Genomic DNA, 21,393 nt, shown 5'->3' with positions numbered 1-21,393 from the left:
AAAGCAATTAAAGTAAGCAATTGCGGCAAGTTTCGTCAGAATGTGTGAGGGTTATTGTGTTTATAATGCCAAAGTTGGATGAGGTGTGATTACTCCTATCACATTTTCACGAGCCAGTGGGTTCCACCACAATCCCCCTTTGCAAGGTGAATATAGATACATATGTGCCTAGTAATGGAGGTGTTTGCTTAGGGGCGGTTGTCAGGGATGAATGGGGTAAAATTGTGTTGATGGCAACAAAGAAGACGGCTTGTAGATGGTCTTCTGAAATGGCAGAAGCTGCGGAAGCCTTCTACGGTACTCAGCTTGCGTGCAGGTTCAGCTTTACAAATGTGATACTTGAGGGTGATTTCATGAATATGGTACGCGTTGTTCGAGACAAGCAAGAGGGTGTAGCTCCGATTTTTCATTTCTATGAGAGTATTTATAGAATGAGTGTTGAGTTTTTTAATTTTAATTATGTTCATGTTAGACGGGCGGAGAATACCGTTGCGCATTTAGTTGCTAGAAGGGATACGGGAGCCAGTTCTAAATGCATTTGTATGGACTCTATACCCCAAAGTGTTCAAACTTTGGCGGACCTTGATTTAATATAATAATTTCCCCGTGGTGTTCTTCAAAAAAAAAAGTAAGCAATATTCAACCGGGAGGGCAGGATAAAATACAATAAAGTCAACAATTGGAAATAAAAAAGAAAAAAAACTCACATGAAAAAAATGTTAGATTAGTGGAATAACACGAGGAGGGTAGTGATGGAAATGTGTCCTCGACTTTAGTGCAATTACTATGTATAATTATGGATCGTATTATGGAGATAGTAATTCGTTTATTTGGATCATCTATTCATCTTTCTAGAGAATGCTATAGAACTTTGGGTTAGTAAGTAACAAACCCGAAGCCCGCCTAAACGGATCCTACAAGGCCACACATTAGGTTTAGATCAATAAAGTAACCCGAAGCCCAAAGTGGGCCTTAGGGTGACCTGCCAAGGAGGGAAAGGGGAGAGGAAAACCCTAACCTAATTAATGATAATGTGATTATATATTAATTAGAGTTTAGGGAAATAAAATAGATTTCTGAAAACAACGTAAGTTTTCCTCTTCATATTTTCTCTCTAAAATCGGTTCTCTACTCCAAGAAAGGTGAAAGGTTTTTCCCGTCCAACTAGCATTGGTGGAGTGTTAATTCAACCCGGTGGACCAAATAGAGGAGTCGCATTTGAGGCTCTTTATCTCCGCTAGAGAAGAAAATTGCTAAGAGGATTCACGCTTCAAAGGTTAATTCTAAACTATTATATGATCCTTTATTTGTATATGCATGAGATCCTATTTAGATGTGTATGAATGAGATTCATGAAATTCCTCTTAGAGTACCTAAAATCCTACAGTGGTATCAGTTAGCCCCTTGCATATAATTCACTGGTCAGAATAATATGATTATTTTGATGTGTGAATTAGGCTAATTTTAATTCGATTAAGGGGGGGAATTGAAGTATGGATTAAATAACCTTATTGAAATATGATTTTAATTGATTGGAATTGATTAAATTGTGAATTTAATTGCTCAAATAGCCTATAAACCTTTTTTTAAAAAACCCTAAAGCCCTAATTGAATTTTAAATTTTGATGGTTATGAACCCTAATTTTCGTTTTTTAATTGTTGATTCATATAATTTAATCTATTTTCGTATTTAAAATTGGTTTAGATATATTTATTTAATTCATGTAAAGTTAGTTTTATATGAATTGGGAATTATTTTATATGAAAAGCCATAAATTAATTAAAATGGAGATTTTAGATTAATTTTCTGAAATTATGCATAAAGGAGTTTAAGTTTAATGAAATTAGATCACAAAATTAATTTTTTAAGAGTTGTAAAATTAATTTAACTCAAAAAAAAAATTGAAATTGATAGTTTGAGGGGAAGCAGCCACGGCTGGGTGGCAGAACCACCTAATGGTGGGCCACAGTGGCTGCTCCGGTGGTCGTTAGGGGCGGAGGGCAGCAGGTGCGGGGTTCAGGGGAGAGGCAATGGCTGAAACGTGCAACTGTTGCACGGTTCCAGCCACTGCACCTTCTGGTTGGTATACTGGGCTGCTGCCTGGTGCGCCAGCCAGCGCTGCTGTGGCTGGGCGACTGCCTGGCTGCGGCGGCCAGCTGCTGCAGTGGCTGGGCTCCGGCCTGGTTGCTGCGGCGGCTGTAACGTGGCTGGCAGAGTGTTCAGTCACGGCAGCCTCTGTTTCTGTTTTTTTTAAATCAAAAAATTGTTTTAATTAATTAATTTTGATTTTATTTTGGAAAACATTAAAAACTGATTTAGGAGGATTTTGAGCAATTCCAATTAAGTTTGTTTTGACTTGATTATAAGATAATTACATAATTTAATTTTTTTAATCTAATTAAAATTAGTTGGTTAGCTTAATTTTTTGATACAATCTTTTAGGAGGTTAGGATTTCAGTTTATTAAATATGATTTATATTCTAAGAATTCCTAAATAATTGATTTATCCACTTGACATAATTAAGCATATTTGAAATTTTGATTATTGGCAAGTATAATATGTGATATTATTATGTGGCAATTTTTTTTATATATGATATATTATTGCTATAAATGACTAGTATGGCCCTAAATTTAAATTATAAATACGATTTGCGTATCGTTATTTTTTTTTGTAATTTAAATATGATCTGCGTATCGTTAAGTATTTTTGTAATTTATTTAATTAGGAATTAGTTTAATTATTTAAATTCTTAATTAATCCAAAGAAGAGCGCAGATGAGAAGGCCCATGACGAAGGTGGATGGAGATCCATGAAGAGTCCAAGAAGGTGCCCATTCAAGCTTAGTTCTTAGGATTAGGGGCCATACTAGCTCATATTTAATTTTGCATTTTATTATTATTCTTAAAATTCTTGTAAGTTTATTGTATGTTTGTTATCAATACGCTAGAGTTCACTAATTAATAACGACCTAATAAACTTACGTCCCCCTAATATTGAGGTTTGCTTTTCCAAATATAAAGTACTTATTAACCCTTAATTAATATTAATAAGTCATGTCTCCGCAGGGTATTGTTATTAATTTTGGGAGGAGAGGTGAAATTGCGAATTTTGCACACTTAATTTGGTTAACCTCAACAAAATCATCAAAAGAGTTTTGGATTTTGAAAGCAAAGGGACAGTTAAGCATGAGATGTTTTTCTGTCTAACCAAGAATTACAAATGTTGTAATTAGTAAAGAGTTTACTTACCTTGAAAATGTAATTTTAAGAAAAGGCCTCCGTCTGCTTAACGTTGCATGTTGATAGGATCTTGGAATCACTTATTCAAATAGGGACATTAAAATTGAATAGAGTTCTAAGTAATCTAGAAACTATTGCGTGTTTTAGGTGCTTTTATAAACATAAATTAAACATTGCCTTTTTTGTCTGTAGATAACAATACTAATAACAGCAACAACTCGGTTTTCAACATCCGTCCCTTCCTTGAGAAGGATAGGCTGAACGGAGAAAACTTCATCAATTGGGAAAGGACCCTAAGACTTATTTTAAGGTCGGAGGGTAGAGAGGGTCTCTTAGAAAACCCACTTCCAGTAGTGACAAATGAATCATCTGATGCTGACAAACGTCGTGCTAGGCAGGCTAATGATAGGTCTACTCCAATCACTTGCTTGATGGTGGTGACTATGGAACCAGACCTCTAAAGGAGGTTTGAGACCAAAGATGATTACACCATTATGCAAGAGCTTAAGGCCATGTTTCAAAAACAGGCCAGGATTGAGAGATATGAGATTAATAAGGAGATTTTTGAATGTAAGATGGAAAATGGTGAATCTATTTGCCAACATGCTTTAAAAATGATGGGTCTTTTTGAAAGCATGGAAAGTCTTGGATTCCCTTATAGCCAGCAGTTGGCTACTGATATCATTCTCCATTCATTACCTAACAGCTTTAATCAGTTTAGGATGACTTTCAACATGAATGAGTCTGAAAAGACTTTGACTGAATTGCATGGGATGCTTATCAATGTTGAAATGAACATTCCCAAAGTACAAAAGAAAGAGGTTTTGATGGTTCAAAAGGGAAAGGGTTTCAAACAAAAGGGGGTAGGCAAGAAAAACAAAGGCAAGCAAGTTGTCGAAGTTTCTGAAAAGCCTAAGCAGACCGCTAAGCCAAAAGTTGCTGCGAAAAGCACATGTTTCTACTGTGAGAAGATAGGTCACTGGAAGAGAAAATGCCCCAAGTACTTGGAGGACAAGAAGTCAAGTGCTTCCACTTTAGGTATTTATGTTATAGAAATCAATTTGACTTCCACTTCTTTATGGGTATTTGATACCGGATGTGGTTCTCACATAGTTAATGATGTGCAAGGACTAAAAAGAAGTAGAAAACTAGCAAAGGGCGAGGTGGAGCTTCGCGTCGAAAATGGAGCAAGAGTTGTTGCACTTGCCGTCGGAAGTTAGTCTACATTTACCGTCTGGATTAATTTTAGAACTTAATAATAGTTATTTCTTTCCGTCAATTACTAAGAACATTATTTCTGTTTCTGTTTGGATAATGAAGGTTTTTTTTTATATTAAGAACAAATGTTGTTCCATTTCTTACAATAACATGTTCTATGCTAGTGAAAAATTGATTAATGGTTTATATGTACTTGATAGGACAATACAAGTATATAACATAGATAGCAAGAAACAAAAGTCGAATGATTTAAACCCAACATATCTATGGCATCAACGGATGGGTCATATAAACCAAAAGCGCATCCAAAAGTTACAAAAGTATGGAATCCTTACATCATTCGATTATAAACCATTTGATGTATGTGAATCATGCTTATTGGGGAAAATGACAAAGTCACATTTTCCTGGAAAGGGTGAAAGAGCCAATGACCTCTTGGCACTCATACATACAGATGTTTGTGGGCCTATGAGTTCAAAGGCAAGAGGTGGGTTTAGTTACTTCATAACTTTTACTGATGATTTAAGTTGATATGGGTATATCTACTTAATGAAGCATAAGTCGGAATCATTTGAAAAGTTCAAAGAATTCAAAAATGAAGTACAAAATCAACTTGGTAAAACAATAAAAGCATTAAGATCTGATCGTGGTGGCGAATATTCGACCCAAGAATTCGACAATCATCTAAAGGATTGTGGAATAGTTTCACAGTTGACTCCACCAGGGACGCCACAGTTAAACAGTGTGTTTGAAAGGAGGAATTGAATTTTACTGAATATGGTTCGATCAATGATGAGTCTTGCTGATCTTCCAATTTCTTTTTGGGGATATGCTCTAGAAACAGTTGCACACACACTAAATAGAAGCCCGTCAAAGGCTGTAGAAAAGACTCCATATTAGATGTGGAATGGAAAAGTTCCAAACTTATCTTTTCTTAAAATCTGGGGTTGTGAAGTCTATGTAAAATGTTTACTATCAAACAAACTTGCACCCAAATCAGCTAAATGTCTCTTTGTGGGATACCCAATGGAGACAAGGGGTTACTACTTCTATAACCGTCAATAGAACAAAGTGTTTGTTGCTCGTGATGGTGTATTTCTTAAAAAGGATTTTATTTCCAAAACGACAAGTGGGAGTAAAATAGTTCTCAAAGAAATTCAAGATGAGCAACAAATGGATGTGGATCAAACCACGTCAGAGGCGAGGGCGCATGACTCTGCTATGATAGGCCAGGTGTCGGAGCAAGCTAATTCATTAAGCAAAACTCCGATCGTCCCACTTGAATCTAATTCATGCGAAAATCTTCAAGATGTTGAAGAGAATATTTCTATTGATGCTCAAGCCCCACGTAGGTCGAGTAGAACAAGGATCCCAAACAAGCAGTTGGTTGATTTCCTGTTAACGGAAGACTCTAAAATATTGATTTTGGAAAATTCTTAAACTACTACCTACAAACAAGCTTTGACGAGCCCACACTCTGAGAAATGGATTGAGGCTATGAAATCCGAAATGGACTCCATGTATGAGAAAAAAGTTTTGACCCTAGTCAACTTGCCTGATGAGGTCAAACCTATTGGATGCAAGTGGGTGTTCAAAATAAAAACAGACAAAAATGGAAATGTCTATATCTATAAAGCAAGACTGGTTGAAAAAGGATTCAAACAAATACATGGTATATACTATGATGAACCTTTTCTCCAGTGGCAAAGATTAAGTCAATTCAGATACTTTTGGCGATTCTTGCACATTACAATTATGAAATTTGGCAGATGGATGTCAAAACCGCCTTCTTGAATGGGTTCTTGATGGAGGATGTGTACATGACACAACCTGGGGGTTTTGAGGATCCAGAAAATCCCAAAAGAGTTTACAAGCTTCAGAGATCCATTTATGGATTGAAGCAAGCGTCGGAGCTGGAATATTCGATTTGATTAGGCAATTAAACAGTTTGGTTTTCTCAAAAGTGAAGAAAAATCTTGTGTCTACAAGAAATTTAGTGGGAGTAGCTAAGTCTTCTTGGTTTTGTATGTAGATGACATACTACTCATAAGAAATGACATACCAATGCTTGATTCAGTCAAGGAATGGTTGAGAAGTCGGTTTTCCATGAAAGACCTTGGAGAAGCTGAGTACATTTTGGGGGTCAAAATCCATAGAGATAGGTCTCGAAGGATGCTTGGACTGAGCCAAGAGACTTATATTGATAAGGTTCTTTCAAGGTTCAACATGGAAAACTCTAAGAGAGGATTCATTCCCATGTCACATGGCATTTTGCTTAGCAAGAGTCAGTGCCCATCGGAGCCTGATGAGTTAAAGCGGATGAGTAGCATACCTTACACCTCGGCTATAGGTTCTATCATGTATGCCATGATATGCACTCGACTAGATGTTGCATTTGCTCTGAGCTTATGTAGAAGATTCCAAGCAAATCCAGGTGAAGCACATTGGACTATGGCTAAGAACATCCTAAAGTACTTGAGAAGGACTAAAGGAATGTTTTTGTTCTATGGAGGAGTAGATGAGTTTGTTGTTAAAGGTTATACTGATGCGAGTTTCTAGACCGACGGAGATGATTACCGCTCGCAATCAGGGTACATCTTTTGTCTGAATGGAGGAGCAGTGAGCTGGAAGAGTTCAAAGCAGGGCACTGTAGCAGACTCTACGACAATTTCAGAATATTTAGTGGCGGTAGAAGCAGCTAAGGAAGCTGTTTGTATAAAGAAGTTCCTAACAGAGCTAGGCATCGTACCTAGTGTTCTAGAAGGAATTGAGTTGTTTTGTGATAATAATGGAGCTATTTCACAAGCAAAAGAACCAAGATCAAACGACAAATCCAAGCATGTAATGAGGAAATATTATCTCACTCGCGAGATTATAGACAGGAATGATGTCAAGATCTGCAAAGCTCACACGGATGAAAATGTTGCTGATCCACTCACTAAACCTCTCCCTCAACCCAAGCATGAACGTCACGCTAGGGCTGTAGGGTTGAAGCAAGTGTTAGAATGGCTTTAGATTGTTTTTGTTTAGAGAAACTTGTTACAATTTAAAGACATGATTTTGATGTTTTATGTTTATATTGTATGAAATTTTTATCTTATTTAATTTTGGTTTAGTATTAAATAAAATGTCCAATATATTTTATTGAATTTGATGGGCTTGTCAAATACGCGATTTGATGCTGAAACCCCATAAGTGAACTGAATTCATAAAATATTTAAGTTCCTAATATGAGTTGTTAATTTGGACATAAATGACTTAATAAAAGGATTAGCATATAAGATAGATTGATAGTGTCGTTTCATGGGCTATGGAAACATGGAGATGTTTAGTCAATCATATGGATATGTATAGTCGATACATGATCGAACAAACCTACTTAGAAGTTCTAAAACTTCGCAAATTATATTAGTGGATTCCTTAGACATGAGTGGAACACTACTTAATTCAATGATTAGTGTAACTTTGATGTTATCAAACGTCATGTCGTAAAAGGGGACTATAAAGGCAACACTCGGGTTGTGCTAAAAGTTGAGTGGGAGTTTTGGTTTCCAAAAGATTGAATAGGTCTTCCTATGTTAGATAGGATGGGTATCTTGGCCTTATAAAGAGTAAGAATTGTAAATGCATGGTCGTGCTCAAATGGATCATAAGATGATCATTTTCTTAGCAATTCAAACTCGGATTTCAAGAAATAATTTGAACGCTAGTATGGATAGCATAGAGATGTGATCATACTATCAAATTAGACACTATGAGACTTAAGGAATTTGAATATTGCATACTTGTCTCGGACAAGTGGGAGATTGAAGGAAATGTGTCCTCGACTTTAGTGCAATTACTAAGTATAATTATGGATTGTATCATGGAGATAGTAAAAAGTTTATTTGGGTCGTCTATTCATCTTGCTAGAGAATGTTATAGAACTTTGGGTTAGTAAGTAACAAACCCAAAGCCCGCCTAAACGGATCCTACAAGGTCACACATTAGGTTTGGATCAATAAACTGGGCCTTAGGGTGACTGGCCAAGGAGGGAAAGGGGAGAGGAAAACCCTAACCTAATTAATGATAATGTGATTATATATTAATTAGAGTTTAGGGAAATAAAATAGATTTCTGAAAACAACGTAAGTTTTTCTCTCCATATTTTCTCTCTAAAATCGGTTATCTACTCCAAGAAAGGTGAAAGGTTTTTCCCGTCCAACTAGCATTGGTGGAGTGTTGATTCAACCCGGTGGACCAAATAGAGGAGTCGTATTTGAGGCTCTTTATCTCCGCTAGAGAAGAAGATTGCTAAGAGGATTCACGCTTCAAAGGTTAATTCTAAACTATTATGTGATCCTTTATTTGTATATGCATGAGATCCTGTTTAGGTGCGTATCAATGAGATTCATGAAATTCCGCTTAGAGTACCTAAAACCCTACAGGTAGGTGCTGTAACGTGAACGTAATATGGAAAGCTAGTATTTTGTCAATGGCTTACTTTTTTTGTATGTAAACAATGATACCAACATCTCCTATTTATAATGTTGGTAGTGAAATTTTGTATGTAGAAAGAAAAGAATAGAATTTTTCAATTTGTCATTCTTGTATCTATAATGTTTTATGACTCATTGCTTCTGGTTACTTTTTAATTTCAAGTAATCTCTAGAAACTTCAAATATATTGCATAATACAAAATTGCTGATAAATTTAGACAAAATAAACGCAAATACTAACATTGTTTGTTTCTATCTTGTGAATAATGTTTGAACAATTGTACCCTTTAAAATGACATCTGTTTACTTTTATTTTTTCTTTCTTTTTTTTTTGGGGGGGGGGGGAGAATGTTAAGACTAGTGTGAGGATATTTATAGTTTTATACCCTTAAAAAATATTTATTTACATTTTTTTCCAAATTAATGATGTCAATTACTAAACTTGTAATACGAAGTATAAGGCCAAATTCATAGCATTGAAATAAAATTTTATGGAATTCTAAAGTATAATATATGTAACAAAGTTAGAGTAAAGGCATTTGCGACATTTTAAATAGACACCCAATTGCTCAAGCGTTGACTTATATTATGTCTTTAATTTGCCATGAAAAGTAACAAAATTCTAAGTAGTAATCAAACTGTCGTATGTAGGCTCATGAAACTAATTATTTTATTAAAATAATATATTTTATGTTTTATTTTATATATTAAATGTGTAAATTATAGGAAAAACACTCTGTAATAACCCCAACTATGAGCGATTTACTTTTAATAATTTCAACTAAAGTTTTTTTTTTAACTATGACGTGAGTTTGCCAGTCCCAGATGACCCATAAGAAATTAATTTCAAGGAACTGGTATGCAATCTTAAGTTCTGCCTGGCAGCCAATAACCAGATTTTAGCATCAAATATTGGAGTAATTATGAGCATAAATCTGAATTGCTAATTACAGCTGTCTTAATGCATTTTTTATTTCGCATAGACTTTGTTTTTTGTACCTGTGTACGTTCCAACATTAAAGAAATTTGTTAATATGTCAACATACATTAGTTTAACTAATTAACTGTTTAAGCCATCAATGAAATCACTTCATCTTAAGAAAACCGTACGGATTATACTAAATATATACTTGAGATACAATTTTTTTTGGAAAATTTGCAAATTGCAGCCATTTAAAATTTGCAAATTGCAAATTGCAACCATTGAAATTTTTTTTTTTTGCAAATTGCAGCCCAAAAGTTCGTATAAATTGTAAATTGCATCCCAATCCAACTTCTTCATTGGTTTACATATTGAAAAATCTTCGTTTGAGGTTTTAGGGGCCATTTTAACCCATACGGATCAGAATTTAGCTCGGAATTAGCAAAAAAATAATGTAAGTGTCTCATTTTTACAGTTTCCCACAAATCGATATATTTTTGTTACGCAAAGCGAGGCACTTATGTTATTTATTTGCTAATTTCGAGCTCAATTCGGTTCCTTAAGAACTAAAATGGCCCCTAAAACCTTAATCAAAGATTTTTCGACATGTAAATCGATGTAAAAGTGGAATTGGGCTGCAATTTACAATTTATACGAACTTTTGAGCTGCAATTTGCCAAAAAAAATTTAAATGACTGCAATTTGCAAAATATGAACTTTAAATGGCTGCAATTTGCACATTTTCCTTTGTTTTTAGGAAATGGTTAGGCAGAAATATTATACATGAGTTACTATAACAGTATGTATAAGTGTACGTATAACTTGGAAAAATTTTCATAAATCCTTTAGCATAAATCAAATTTGCAAATAATTGGAGTGTTACTCCCTTCGTTACTTCATGCTTGAACCATTAAATCTTTAATTTAAATAGAAACTTTAATCCCCTATGATTTGGGGAAAATACAAGTTAATCTGTCAGACAACCGAATTTTTGTTAATCTGATAACATTTTTGTAAATATATTGAAAAAGCAGGGCCATTTATTCAGTCTTTTTGGTGAGCTGTCCAATTATTGTTTGCCTTTTGCTTTACTGTTTGATGAGGAAATTACACATGTACCCCTCAAATAGTACATGAAAATATGCATATACTCCTCCATTGCTACTTGCAAAGACAATTATACCCCCAAATAAAGAAAATTTGTTTATCTGGGGAATTGATTGGGTATCCCTCCTATTCCTGCTGGATTCTGCTTCCGTTAATATCTGAGGGCTATAATGGTTTACCGTCCAATTGCTCACCTACACAGCCAATACAGATTAGCTAGCCCGGAGGTTATCCAGGAATAACCACTCCGATACTAAAGTCAGTACCTTTGTGAGAAGAAAGTGAAAGAAGAGAGAGAAAGTGTTTTAGAGAGAGAGAGAGATTCTACCTTTGAAATGAGGATTTTCTTGGGTATTTATAGGAACACAACCAAGCAGGTGCCACCTATACAGATAGGTGGCACACCAACCTTGTAAATAGCAGGTGCCTACGCGGCACCAAGCAACTCTCCACGTGTTGGAGGGACATGCCACGTTCCGAGAAGCAGCTCTCCACGTGGTAGAGACTAATGCCGGTAACGACATGAATTATTCAATGATTAGCGAGGGCTTTAAACTGCACGACACTCTTTTACCGGCACAATATGATACTACCGGTATATCCCGTACAACTAGCCCCCCAAGTGAGGACGTCAGTAAAACTGACGTGCTCACTTATGATGAACACGGTAGTGGGGCGTACAATACATCATACAAGAATGCTTAGAAAACGAGAAGAAAAATCTACGATTTGCCCCTAAGTGAGCAAAGTGACGATAGCACCTTGCTCAATAAGACATGAAAAAATCTACAATTTGCCCCCCAAGTGAGCAAACTGACGATAGTACCTTGCTCAATAAGACATTAAAAACTACAATTTGCCCCCCAAGTGAGCAAATTGACGATAGTAATTTACTCAATTATCGAGCAAAATGCCGACGTGGCTTAATTGGATCAATAAGATATGAGAACCGAAAACAGGAGTGAAAACAATTTCACATATTTGAAAATTCATCCCCTAGGATTTGGTGGGAAAACGTAATAAAGTAATGGGGCACGTGTCAGTCATCGAAGTAGGTTATTTTCGAAAAGGCGTTTTATTACAGACGTTGGATTGCATGCAGTAAATTTCACATCAACCGCTTCATTTGTACAATATAAATAGCAAATTTCGTACTTTTGACCCTTCATGTCCGTTGCGAAAAAATTTCGAAAAATTTCTACTTCACTTCGCTCGTAGCGCGCTTGTATTTCTGCGATTCAAGGCTCAATTTGTCAAGGGTTTGTTCATTTGTGTTATGACCGGTGTTTGTAAACGGAGGACACTTAATTCCCGAGTTACTCTTTCAAGAGTTGAGTTGAAAAAGAGGTAAAAAACCCTAACTTTTTTTTCGATTTCTCACTGGTTTGTGGTTTAGTAGATTTTGCGTTTATTTCATTATTTGTGAATGTCAAGTTCTGGAATGCATGCAAACATGGGTAAAGCTAATGAGGCTGAACTCTGTACACCCTTAACTTTTGTAGAAGAAAGAGAAGCTTATTACCGTCATAAGTTTCTAGCTGACGCCGAGAAGGCTTTGCGTCCTACCAACCCTGATATTCCAGAGGACATAGAGATTGCCGATGTTAAGCCTATTAGCGTTCAATATCATTTGAGGTCAAATTTGGATTTATTTAATCAATACGGCACTAATATTGACAGGATGCCGAGAACGAAACACACCAGTTACCAACGTGAGGTTGGTGAAAGCAGTAAACCTTCCGTTGATGAAGAAATGGTTGACCTTGGGCCTGAAGCTTCGGATATCCGAGAAGAAGATATCCGGTCAGTCGAAGATAGCCTAGAACGGCAAGAAAGCGGGGGTGAAAGCATCGGTAACGAAGACGATGCAGATGGGTCTGAAGAGGTTGGGGTGGGAGAAGATAATTAATGAGGGTGAAAATAGCGAGACCGACGAGGAAATTGCTGCAGATTTCAACCTTGCTGCTCAAATTGCAGAAGAGGAACGTCTCGACGAGGAATACGACTCAGATCAAGATGATCCAAAGTATCTAGAACCTCAAGAAATTCCCAGCAGCTATGAAATAACTGAGTCAACTGTGGATCCGGTGTGGTTGCAGACAGCCACCGAAAAAGATTATTGCTAACATGGCAAACGCTTCTACCATCTCCCTGACGGTTACGAACTGAGACTACCAAGTAATGGTCAGACGGCTTTGGACTGTCCTACCGGTCACATTATTGTGTATGCAAAACATTTAGAGTTTGGTTTACGGTTTCCACTCCATCATTACATCGAAAAAATATTCAGGGCTTGGAATGTTTCAATTGCACTGTTAACGCCTCCGACTATCCGAAATATTGTTTCTCTTGTCTGGGTTATGATTTTTATGGACTTTCCTCTTACCCTGAACTTATTTCGGAGATTACATTGGATAAAAAGAGATAGTCAGTCACCCGGATGGTGGTCCCTTTTTACCGCTCCCGGTAAATGCACAGTGTGGCCGAAATTGACCAGTTACAAGAACTGGAAGAATGAATTTTATTTTATGAGTGTGCCTGACGATTTTACCGTCCGTAGGACATTTCATCATCCACACAGCATGTTCGAGACCATACGGTTGAGAGCGTTAGGACCGATGGAGAAAAAAGCTTTTAAATGGTTTAATTGTACATATGTTAGAGCCGGTAAGAAGAATAAAGCCGTTCCGGGGGTGTGGTTTCCCCATTGTAATTATATACTGGGCAGCACCCCTCTTTCTCATGTCGGTCTCTGCCATACCGATGCTTTTGGTATGGATGTATTTATAAATTATATACATTTGCTTATACTCGAGATTTTGAATTAATTTATGTGTTTTGCCTGCTTATTCTCATACTTGCCTGTGTGTATTTACTTACACTTGTTATTACGCCTAAGCTTACCTTTATCATATCAGTTTATTGACGTGTATTATCGGCTTGTCCTCCGCCAGGTATCGACAAGCTTGACTTTAGCCGACTAGGGTTGCATTCTGACGGGAGGGTGAAGCAACACTGCCCGGATCGGCAAAGAAGTCATACGACACCCTGCCCTCTTTTGCTACCAGAGCGTCGAAAATAAAAAAAACCAAACAACAAGATATGGCTCCTACCGAACGCACTACCAAGCCCCGCACCCTTGCTGTGAAAAGGGGTGGTGGGAATGCGTCTAAAAGGACTTCCGAGTCCTCCGACCGAGAGCCACAGAAAAAGCAGAAAAAACATGACGGCGATACATTCCCTCTTCGTCCAGAGGCACAGGACTCTTGACTGGAAGGAGTTGTCAACCTGGAGGACGAGACCGAATCCCATCCTGCAAAGAAGCTGACGGTCACCTTGAGAGATCCAAAAGGTCTCGGGGTCAGCAGCGAGGTCAGAACCGGCCAGATGGCCAGCATTGAAAAGCCTCCAAGCAAGGAGACAACAATCATGTCGGTGCACACTGGCAGTCTGGGCCAGAATGCTTTCGTCCCGGCCGGCGTCAGTGACTTTATCGAGATTCCTCATGTGAAAATCCCGGTGGACGTCGCTGACGAGTTGTCTGTGCCCACTGGTGTTGCCGGCGACCCATGGAACCCCCGGATCAACGTCAACCGCGGAGAGTCTGTTCTTTGTGACGACCCTGCGACTGGCGGAAGCATGGGGTGGAGGGTACTCAAGGATTTGGCAACGCTAGCAGATAGGCCTGTCAATCGCGTTGCCGCTTCTTGCGGTCAACTGATGAACAACATGCTCCGGGTAAGATAGCATTTTTATATATTTTATTATTATTATTATATATATATATTTTTTTTAACGGAAATTTCTTTTATCGTTAACTAGACCGTCAACTCCGCTGTCGATGTGGTACACATGTACCAGCATTATCAGCGCGCCGCCGATAACGCTGAGACCAAGCTGAAAAAGGCTGACGACGCTTGTAAGGTCGTCATCAAAGAGCGCGATAAAGTTAAATCTGATATGAAGACCTTGCAAAAGCAAGTGTCGGAGCTAAACAAGAAGCTGACGGACCAGGAGCTGTTAAAAAAGAAGGTAGCCAGCCTTGAGCAGAGTCTGAAGGACGAGAGGGAGGCTAAGGCAAAGCTGGTCATCCATGTTGAGGAAATGGAGCGTGACAAGCCGGGAATCAGGCGCCGAGCCCTTAATCGGTTCCTGCAGACCGACCTTTACGCCAATTTGTTGGTTGACCAGTATACTACCGGCTGGGTCTCTGCGCATCGTTGTGTGTGCAAAGCGGAGGGGTGGGATTCGACAAAATGGCAGGCCGTCGAGATGGCTTTTAACGAAGAAATGAACCACTCTCCTACCAGCTATGAGAATGAGTACTTTGACGAGCTCCCCCCGCATGCTGTGATAACCAATTTTGACCCGCGCGAATTGCCGGAAGTGGAGTTTGATGACGCCCTTATCCGTAGCCCTATTGCCACTCATGCTGGTAAAGATGGGTCTGCCGGTTCCTCCAACAAAGAAGCTGAGAAAGAGCCTCTTAAAGCGGATGAATCAACAAAGGAGGCCGGCAAAAATTAATCAGGAGGGCAGTCATCTCTGGGCTATAATTTTTATGCTTGTTTGTATCCGTTTCTATGTATCACACAATTACTTCCGTCTGTATTATGCAACCTTTTTTTTTTCTTTTAACGTTTAAATACTTTATTTGCGTTTGTCTGTATTTAACACAATTATTCTTAATCAGTTAGTTCATTTACTTCCTTACCATAATCCTTACTGTCATGCGAATTTTGTTTATGCTATGGTCGTTACTTACCTTTTAACTAATATTTAATGATTGCTTTCCTTGAATCGTGTTTTAGTTATTCCTTGATTTTTAACACGAATGTACGTTTTTCGGCGTTTCAAAATTACATTTCTCGGTATTTTATTTGCGAATAAAATTACACTTTGTTATCGGTGTTTTCAAGATACACCCGACCAATAATTAACAAAATTTTGGAAAATCAAAGAATGCATTCAACTTTGTTATCAGTGTTTTCAAGATACACCTTACCAATAATACTCCCCGAGTTTTTCGGAAAAATTTATTCGTAAACAAATTCTGGGAGAAACTTTGTAATGCTTGTGTTTAACATCGGATATGTAACATACCGAGATAAAGTATCCAACCTTTGTCAGGCTGAGCAAAGGCAGTGGATCAGACCGCACTTTCAACTCCCCTTGAGGTCACTTATTATCTTATTTTATTATTCTTCCCTCACTTGAACGACCGAGTCAGCTAGCTAGGCTGTGATCAGATCGTATCGAAAGTAGGTAATGCGATTGTATTTTATAAGTGTTGAAATAGGTTACAATACTAATAAATGCCGAGAACATACATATGACAACATGTCATCAAAATTTATACTACGTAAAATAGGGCACATTTACATTTCACATGAAATATTTCTTTAATACACTAGCGTTCCAAACATTCTTCAGGGGTACACCTTCAAGGGTCATTATCCGATAAGACCCTTGCCGAAGTGTTTCATATATTTGGTAAGGCTCCTCCCAGGTTGTAGTAAATTTACCTTCTGCGTTCCCTTTGCCAGTTGCCGCCGTTTTACGTAGAACTAGATCACCATCTTCCATGGGCCGATAGTTGACACGCCGGTTATAAGTGTGGCTCATTCGGTTTTAGTATGCCGCAGATTTTATGGTAGCCGTCAACCTTGCTTCCGATAGAAAATCCAATTGCTGTCGGAGCAACAAATCATTTTGACTTTCGCAGAAGTGTTGTACCCGAAAAGAAGGTAATCCCACTTCCGCCGGAACCACTGCCTCTGAGCCGAAAGCGAGGTTAAAAGGAGATTCCCCCGTAGTTTCTCTTGTTGTCGTACGGTTCGCCCAAAAAATCTCGGGTATCAGATCTGCCCACAAGCCTTTAGCGTCTTCTACTTTTTTCTTAACTGCCCCTAGTATCTACTTATTAGCGGCCTCAGCTTGACCATTTGACTGCGGGTGACATACTGCCGCATACGCAAACTTCACTTTGTATATGCTTAGAAAGTTCTTTAGTGGGCTACAGTCAAATTGTGATCCGTGATCATACACCATTGCTGTCGGGAATCCGAACCGCGTAAAAATGCTTTTTCAGATAAACTTTTTTACCTCATTCGCTGTAATCTTTGCTACCGGTTCTGCTTCTATCCATTTGGTGAAGTAGTCTATCCCTACAATCAAAAACTTACGGCCACCTGTTGCCGATGTAAACGGCCCTATAATGTCCATTCCCCACTGAGCAAACGGGCTTAGGTTAAGAATAGGTGATAAATCATTGGGAGGTTGATTAATTACCGGCCCGTACTTCTGGCATCTATCACATTTTTTAGCGTATTCCATGGTATCTGCATTCATTGTTAGCCAATAGTAGCCTCGTTTCATTGCTTCCAAGGACATTGACCGACCCCCCGCATGATTACCGCAATCACCCTCATGTATTTCTTCTATCAGTCTTGCCGACTCATAAGTCGTTATACACCTTCGCAGCGGTAACGAAAACCCCCTCTTATACAACAAACCTCGAAACATGATAAACCAGACACTGTCTTTCTGGACCTTTCTTGCCTCCATCTTGTCGCCACGAAGGACATTATGTACCTTGTAAGCCAAGATATCATCATACCATTCTCGTCCCTCAGTTGTACAATATACGTCCTTAGGAGGTTGTTCATCAATACTTCTTTCTTTCAAAATCTCTACCATAACCTTCCTTTCTAAGTCATTGACGCTTGAACTTGCGAGTTTAGCCAAGGCGTCTGCCTGTGTGTTCATTGCTCGAGGAACCAACTTGATTTCGAAATACTCTAGACCAGACGCAACACTCTTGAGTTTTGCCAAATATGCCGTCATGCTTGGCTCTCGAGTCTCGTAAGTGCCATTGAACTGATTTGCAATTAATTGCGAGTCAATTGTAATCTCAATACGCCTTGCTTCAGCAGATATGCATAACTGTATTCCTGCCAGCGCTACTTCATATTCGGCCTCATTATTCGATGCTTTGAACTTGAACTTAACGGCATACTCGAATACATCTCCCTGGGGAGAGATCATAATTATTCCAGCTCCTGAGCCGGTTAAAGCAGAAGAGCCGTCAACGGATACCTTCCATGTGCCGATAGCATCCTCTTCTTCATAATAGGACGTTTCCACAATGAAGTCAGACAAAGCCTGGGCTTTAATTGATACTCTTGGTTTATATGCAATAACATACTCGGACAGTTCAATAGCCCATTTAAGCAATCGGCCAGACGTTTCCATCTTCTGCAAATATTTCTCTAACGGTTGATTCGTTAAGATATCAATTGCATGTGCATCAAAATAAGGGCGCAACTTTCGTGCGGCCACAACTAATGCGTACGCGATCTTTTCTACTAACGGGTACCTTCTCTCGGCAGCATTTAAGACGTGGCTCACGAAGTAAATTGGCAGTTGTGTTCTTTACCGCTCTACCAGGAGCACCGCCGCTACCGTCTTTGCCGACGCGGAGATATAAAGATGTAATATTTCTCCTTGTTCTGGCCTTGCAACGGTGGGTAAGGACCTCAAGTGATTTTTCACAGCCTGAAACGCCTTGGATTGGTCCTTCCCCCATTCAAACAGCTTGTTATGACGCAAGACCACAAAGAACGGTAAGGCCTTATCAGCTGACTTGCTGATGAATCTCGTTAACGCGGTCATTCGACCAGTGAGCCTCTGTATGTCTTTTATGCACTTTGGTTCTGGTAAACTAAGAATCGCCTCAATCTTATCGGGGTTGGCGTCTATCCCCTTTTCGCTTACCATGAAACCGAGAAACTTTCCTGACCGCACGCCGAACACGCACTTCTCTGGGTTTAACTTCATCTGGTAACGCCGAAGTGTCTCGAAAGTTTCTCTCAAATTAGCGACGTGGTCTGTAGCCAAACGGATTTTCACAATTGAATCATCCACATATATCTCTACATTTCTTCTGTTCTGGTTCGCAAATACCTTGTCGACCAGCTTCTGGTACGTGGCCCCTGCATTTCTCAATCCAAATGGCATAGCCCTGTAGCAGAAAACTCCAGAGTCGGTAATGAATGTCGCCTTGGTTCGATCTGGCTCATATAAGCTGACCTGATGATATCCGGAGAAAGCGTCCATGAAGCTCAATAGCGCGTGACCGGAGGTTGAATCTACCAATCTATCTATCCTCGGAAAGGGATAGCAATCTTTCAGGAAAGCTCTATTCAAGTCTGTAAAGTCCACGCACATTCTCCATTTCCCTGACGGCTTCCTCACCATAACCACATTTGCTAACCATTCAGGGTATGTGCAAGGTTCGATAAACCCTGCCGCTAGCAACTTATTCACCTCTGACCGAATAGCCTCCATTTTCTCTGTTGAGAAGTTCCTCTTCTTCTGCCGAACAGGTCTTGCCCTCCTGTCGACATTTAGCTTATGCACAATGACGTCGGGATGTATCCTTGGCATCTCGTCTGCCGAGAAAGCGAACACGTCAGCACTTTCTCGCAACAATTCTACCAAATGGCAGCGCGTGTCGACATCCATATCGGATCCGACACGCACTACCCTACCGGGAACTCCAGGCTGCAATTCGATCTCTACAGTTTCGCCTCCTGGGGAAGGACGTGGCGCAGTTACTGGCCGGGTATCAAAATTTTCCATAGCCAAGTCATGTGTAGAGGGAGTTCGTTCTCGCTTGGCTGGTGTCTGTTCACAAGTTGGTTGTCGGCCTGGCTGCTTCAGTGCCGATACATAACACTCTCTTGCCATAGTTTAACTACCCCGTACACGTTCTGTCGTTCCCGTGTTGGATACATACACCATCATCACGTGGTACGTTGAGACCACAGCTTGCATGTCATGAATTAGAGGCCTGCCGACAATGGCGTTGTAAGCGGATGGCACATCAATCACCAAAAATTCCGCCATAACGTCTCTTACTGCCGGACCCTCTCCCATTCGAACCTGAAGAACAATACTACCTTCAGGTCTTACCGTCGATCCGTTGAAACCTATCACGGGATAGGACACTGGCGTTAAGTATTTTCTGCCAATACTCATGGCATCAAAAGCCCTAGAAAACAGGATATTTGTGGAACTTCCGCCTTCAACAAGTGCCCTCTTGATATCTGCTCCATTTGCCGTCAATATCAGCACCAACGGATCATCATGAGGGTAAATTACTCCCTTAGCATCCTCCTCCGAAAAAGATATCGAAAGCATGGAAGAAGGCCGAGGTCGTTCCTCTACGCTCAAAGCGTTCACTAGGTGTCGGTATTCCGACAAACTCTTCTTGGCCGCGCTTACGGAACCTCCATATACTGGCCCTCCCGTAATAACGTCGATTGTTATTTTACGCCCTATCGGATTACCTCCCTGACTAGATGTTTCCGCATGATTCTGTCTGTATGTATCATCTTGCATTGATGGATCTTCCTGCTTTCGGTACTCGATTTGTCTAGGCTGTGAATTTTGCTGCTGGCTGGGACCTGCCTGGGTACGATACTGGTATAATCGCCCCTTCCTTATGAGATCTTCAATGTTCTCTTTTAACTGAACACATTCTTCGGTGTAATGACCAACATCTCTATGAAACATGCAATATTTCTTCACGTCCCGGCCCTTCGTTATCATCGGTGCCGGTCGACTCCAATCCTCTCTATTCTGGTTTATTGAATATATTGCCGCTCTCGGGGTGTTTAACTGCGTATAACTACTATGACGACCCAATCCCCGTGTCGGCCTTCCGGATCTCTGCTGGCCTTGCGGCAGCGCCCTGTTTATCCCACCCATCTGAGAATTCGAGCTATTATCATTTTGCCTTTTGGAGGGCTCTGCCAACGATATCTGACGGCTCGTTTTCAGCAGCTCCTCACTCTTTATGTATTCATGAGCTTTGGCAAATGCTACCCCTAAGTTTGGGAAAGACTTCCGCGACATATATTTTTTGAAGTCGTTGTCATCTAGCCCATTCATTAATGCCATCACGGCAATTTCTTGCTGCAATTTTGGTATATTGTTAGCCTCGTTGTTGAAGCGTCTAATGAAATCCCTGAGCGACTCATCCTTTTGTTGCCGAATAGCCATGAGCTCGCCAGATGTCCTTTGTCTCGCACTATTACTTATGTACTGACATGTGAACAACTCCACCAGGGTCTCAAAGCATCCAATTGATCCCGGCTCTAAATTGGAGAACTAATCCGAAGCTGAGCCGATAAGAGTCGTAGGGAAAACTTTACACCACACAGCATCGGTGTCGGTATATAGAAACATGTGACTCTCAAACGCAGCCACAAACCGCTTTGGGTCCCCCTTACCGTCATACGTACAGGACGACATCTTTATTTTCTTCATTTGTTGGTCAAGTACCTCTTGTGTGAACGGAGATATTCTGGGCCTGATGATCGCCCTGACTGCCCACCTTTCCAAGCCACTAGAGACCT

General features: G+C 39.6%; 2 protein-coding genes across 2 annotated transcripts; both read right to left on the bottom strand.

Moving 5' to 3' along the window:
• Window positions 1-17,056: 17,056 nt before the first annotated feature.
• LOC110715212 lies at window positions 17,057-18,223 on the bottom strand. Its single transcript, XM_021893782.1, has one exon. It carries the CDS (start codon window positions 18,221-18,223, stop codon window positions 17,057-17,059), a length of 1,167 nt encoding a protein of 388 aa, XP_021749474.1.
• A 1,500-nt stretch (window positions 18,224-19,723) lies between these two features.
• LOC110715211 lies at window positions 19,724-21,037 on the bottom strand. Its single transcript, XM_021893780.1, has one exon. It carries the CDS (start codon window positions 21,035-21,037, stop codon window positions 19,724-19,726), a length of 1,314 nt encoding a protein of 437 aa, XP_021749472.1.
• Between the last annotated feature and the right edge of the window lie 356 nt (window positions 21,038-21,393).

This window comes from Chenopodium quinoa, unplaced genomic scaffold (assembly GCF_001683475.1).
Source record: "Chenopodium quinoa cultivar QQ74 unplaced genomic scaffold, ASM168347v1, whole genome shotgun sequence".
Classification (NCBI taxonomy): domain Eukaryota; kingdom Viridiplantae; phylum Streptophyta; class Magnoliopsida; order Caryophyllales; family Amaranthaceae; genus Chenopodium; species Chenopodium quinoa.
The sequence above is the reverse complement of the archived record's forward strand: the minus strand, read 5'-3'. Positions and strand labels throughout refer to the sequence as shown.

Bases quoted from the DNA above. Each gene is read 5' to 3' on its own strand.
- LOC110715212 (XM_021893782.1), bottom strand. From the start codon at position 18,223: ATGGAAACGTCTGGCCGATTGCTTAAATGGGCTATTGAACTGTCCGAG.
- LOC110715211 (XM_021893780.1), bottom strand. From the start codon at position 21,037: ATGGCTATTCGGCAACAAAAGGATGAGTCGCTCAGGGATTTCATTAGA.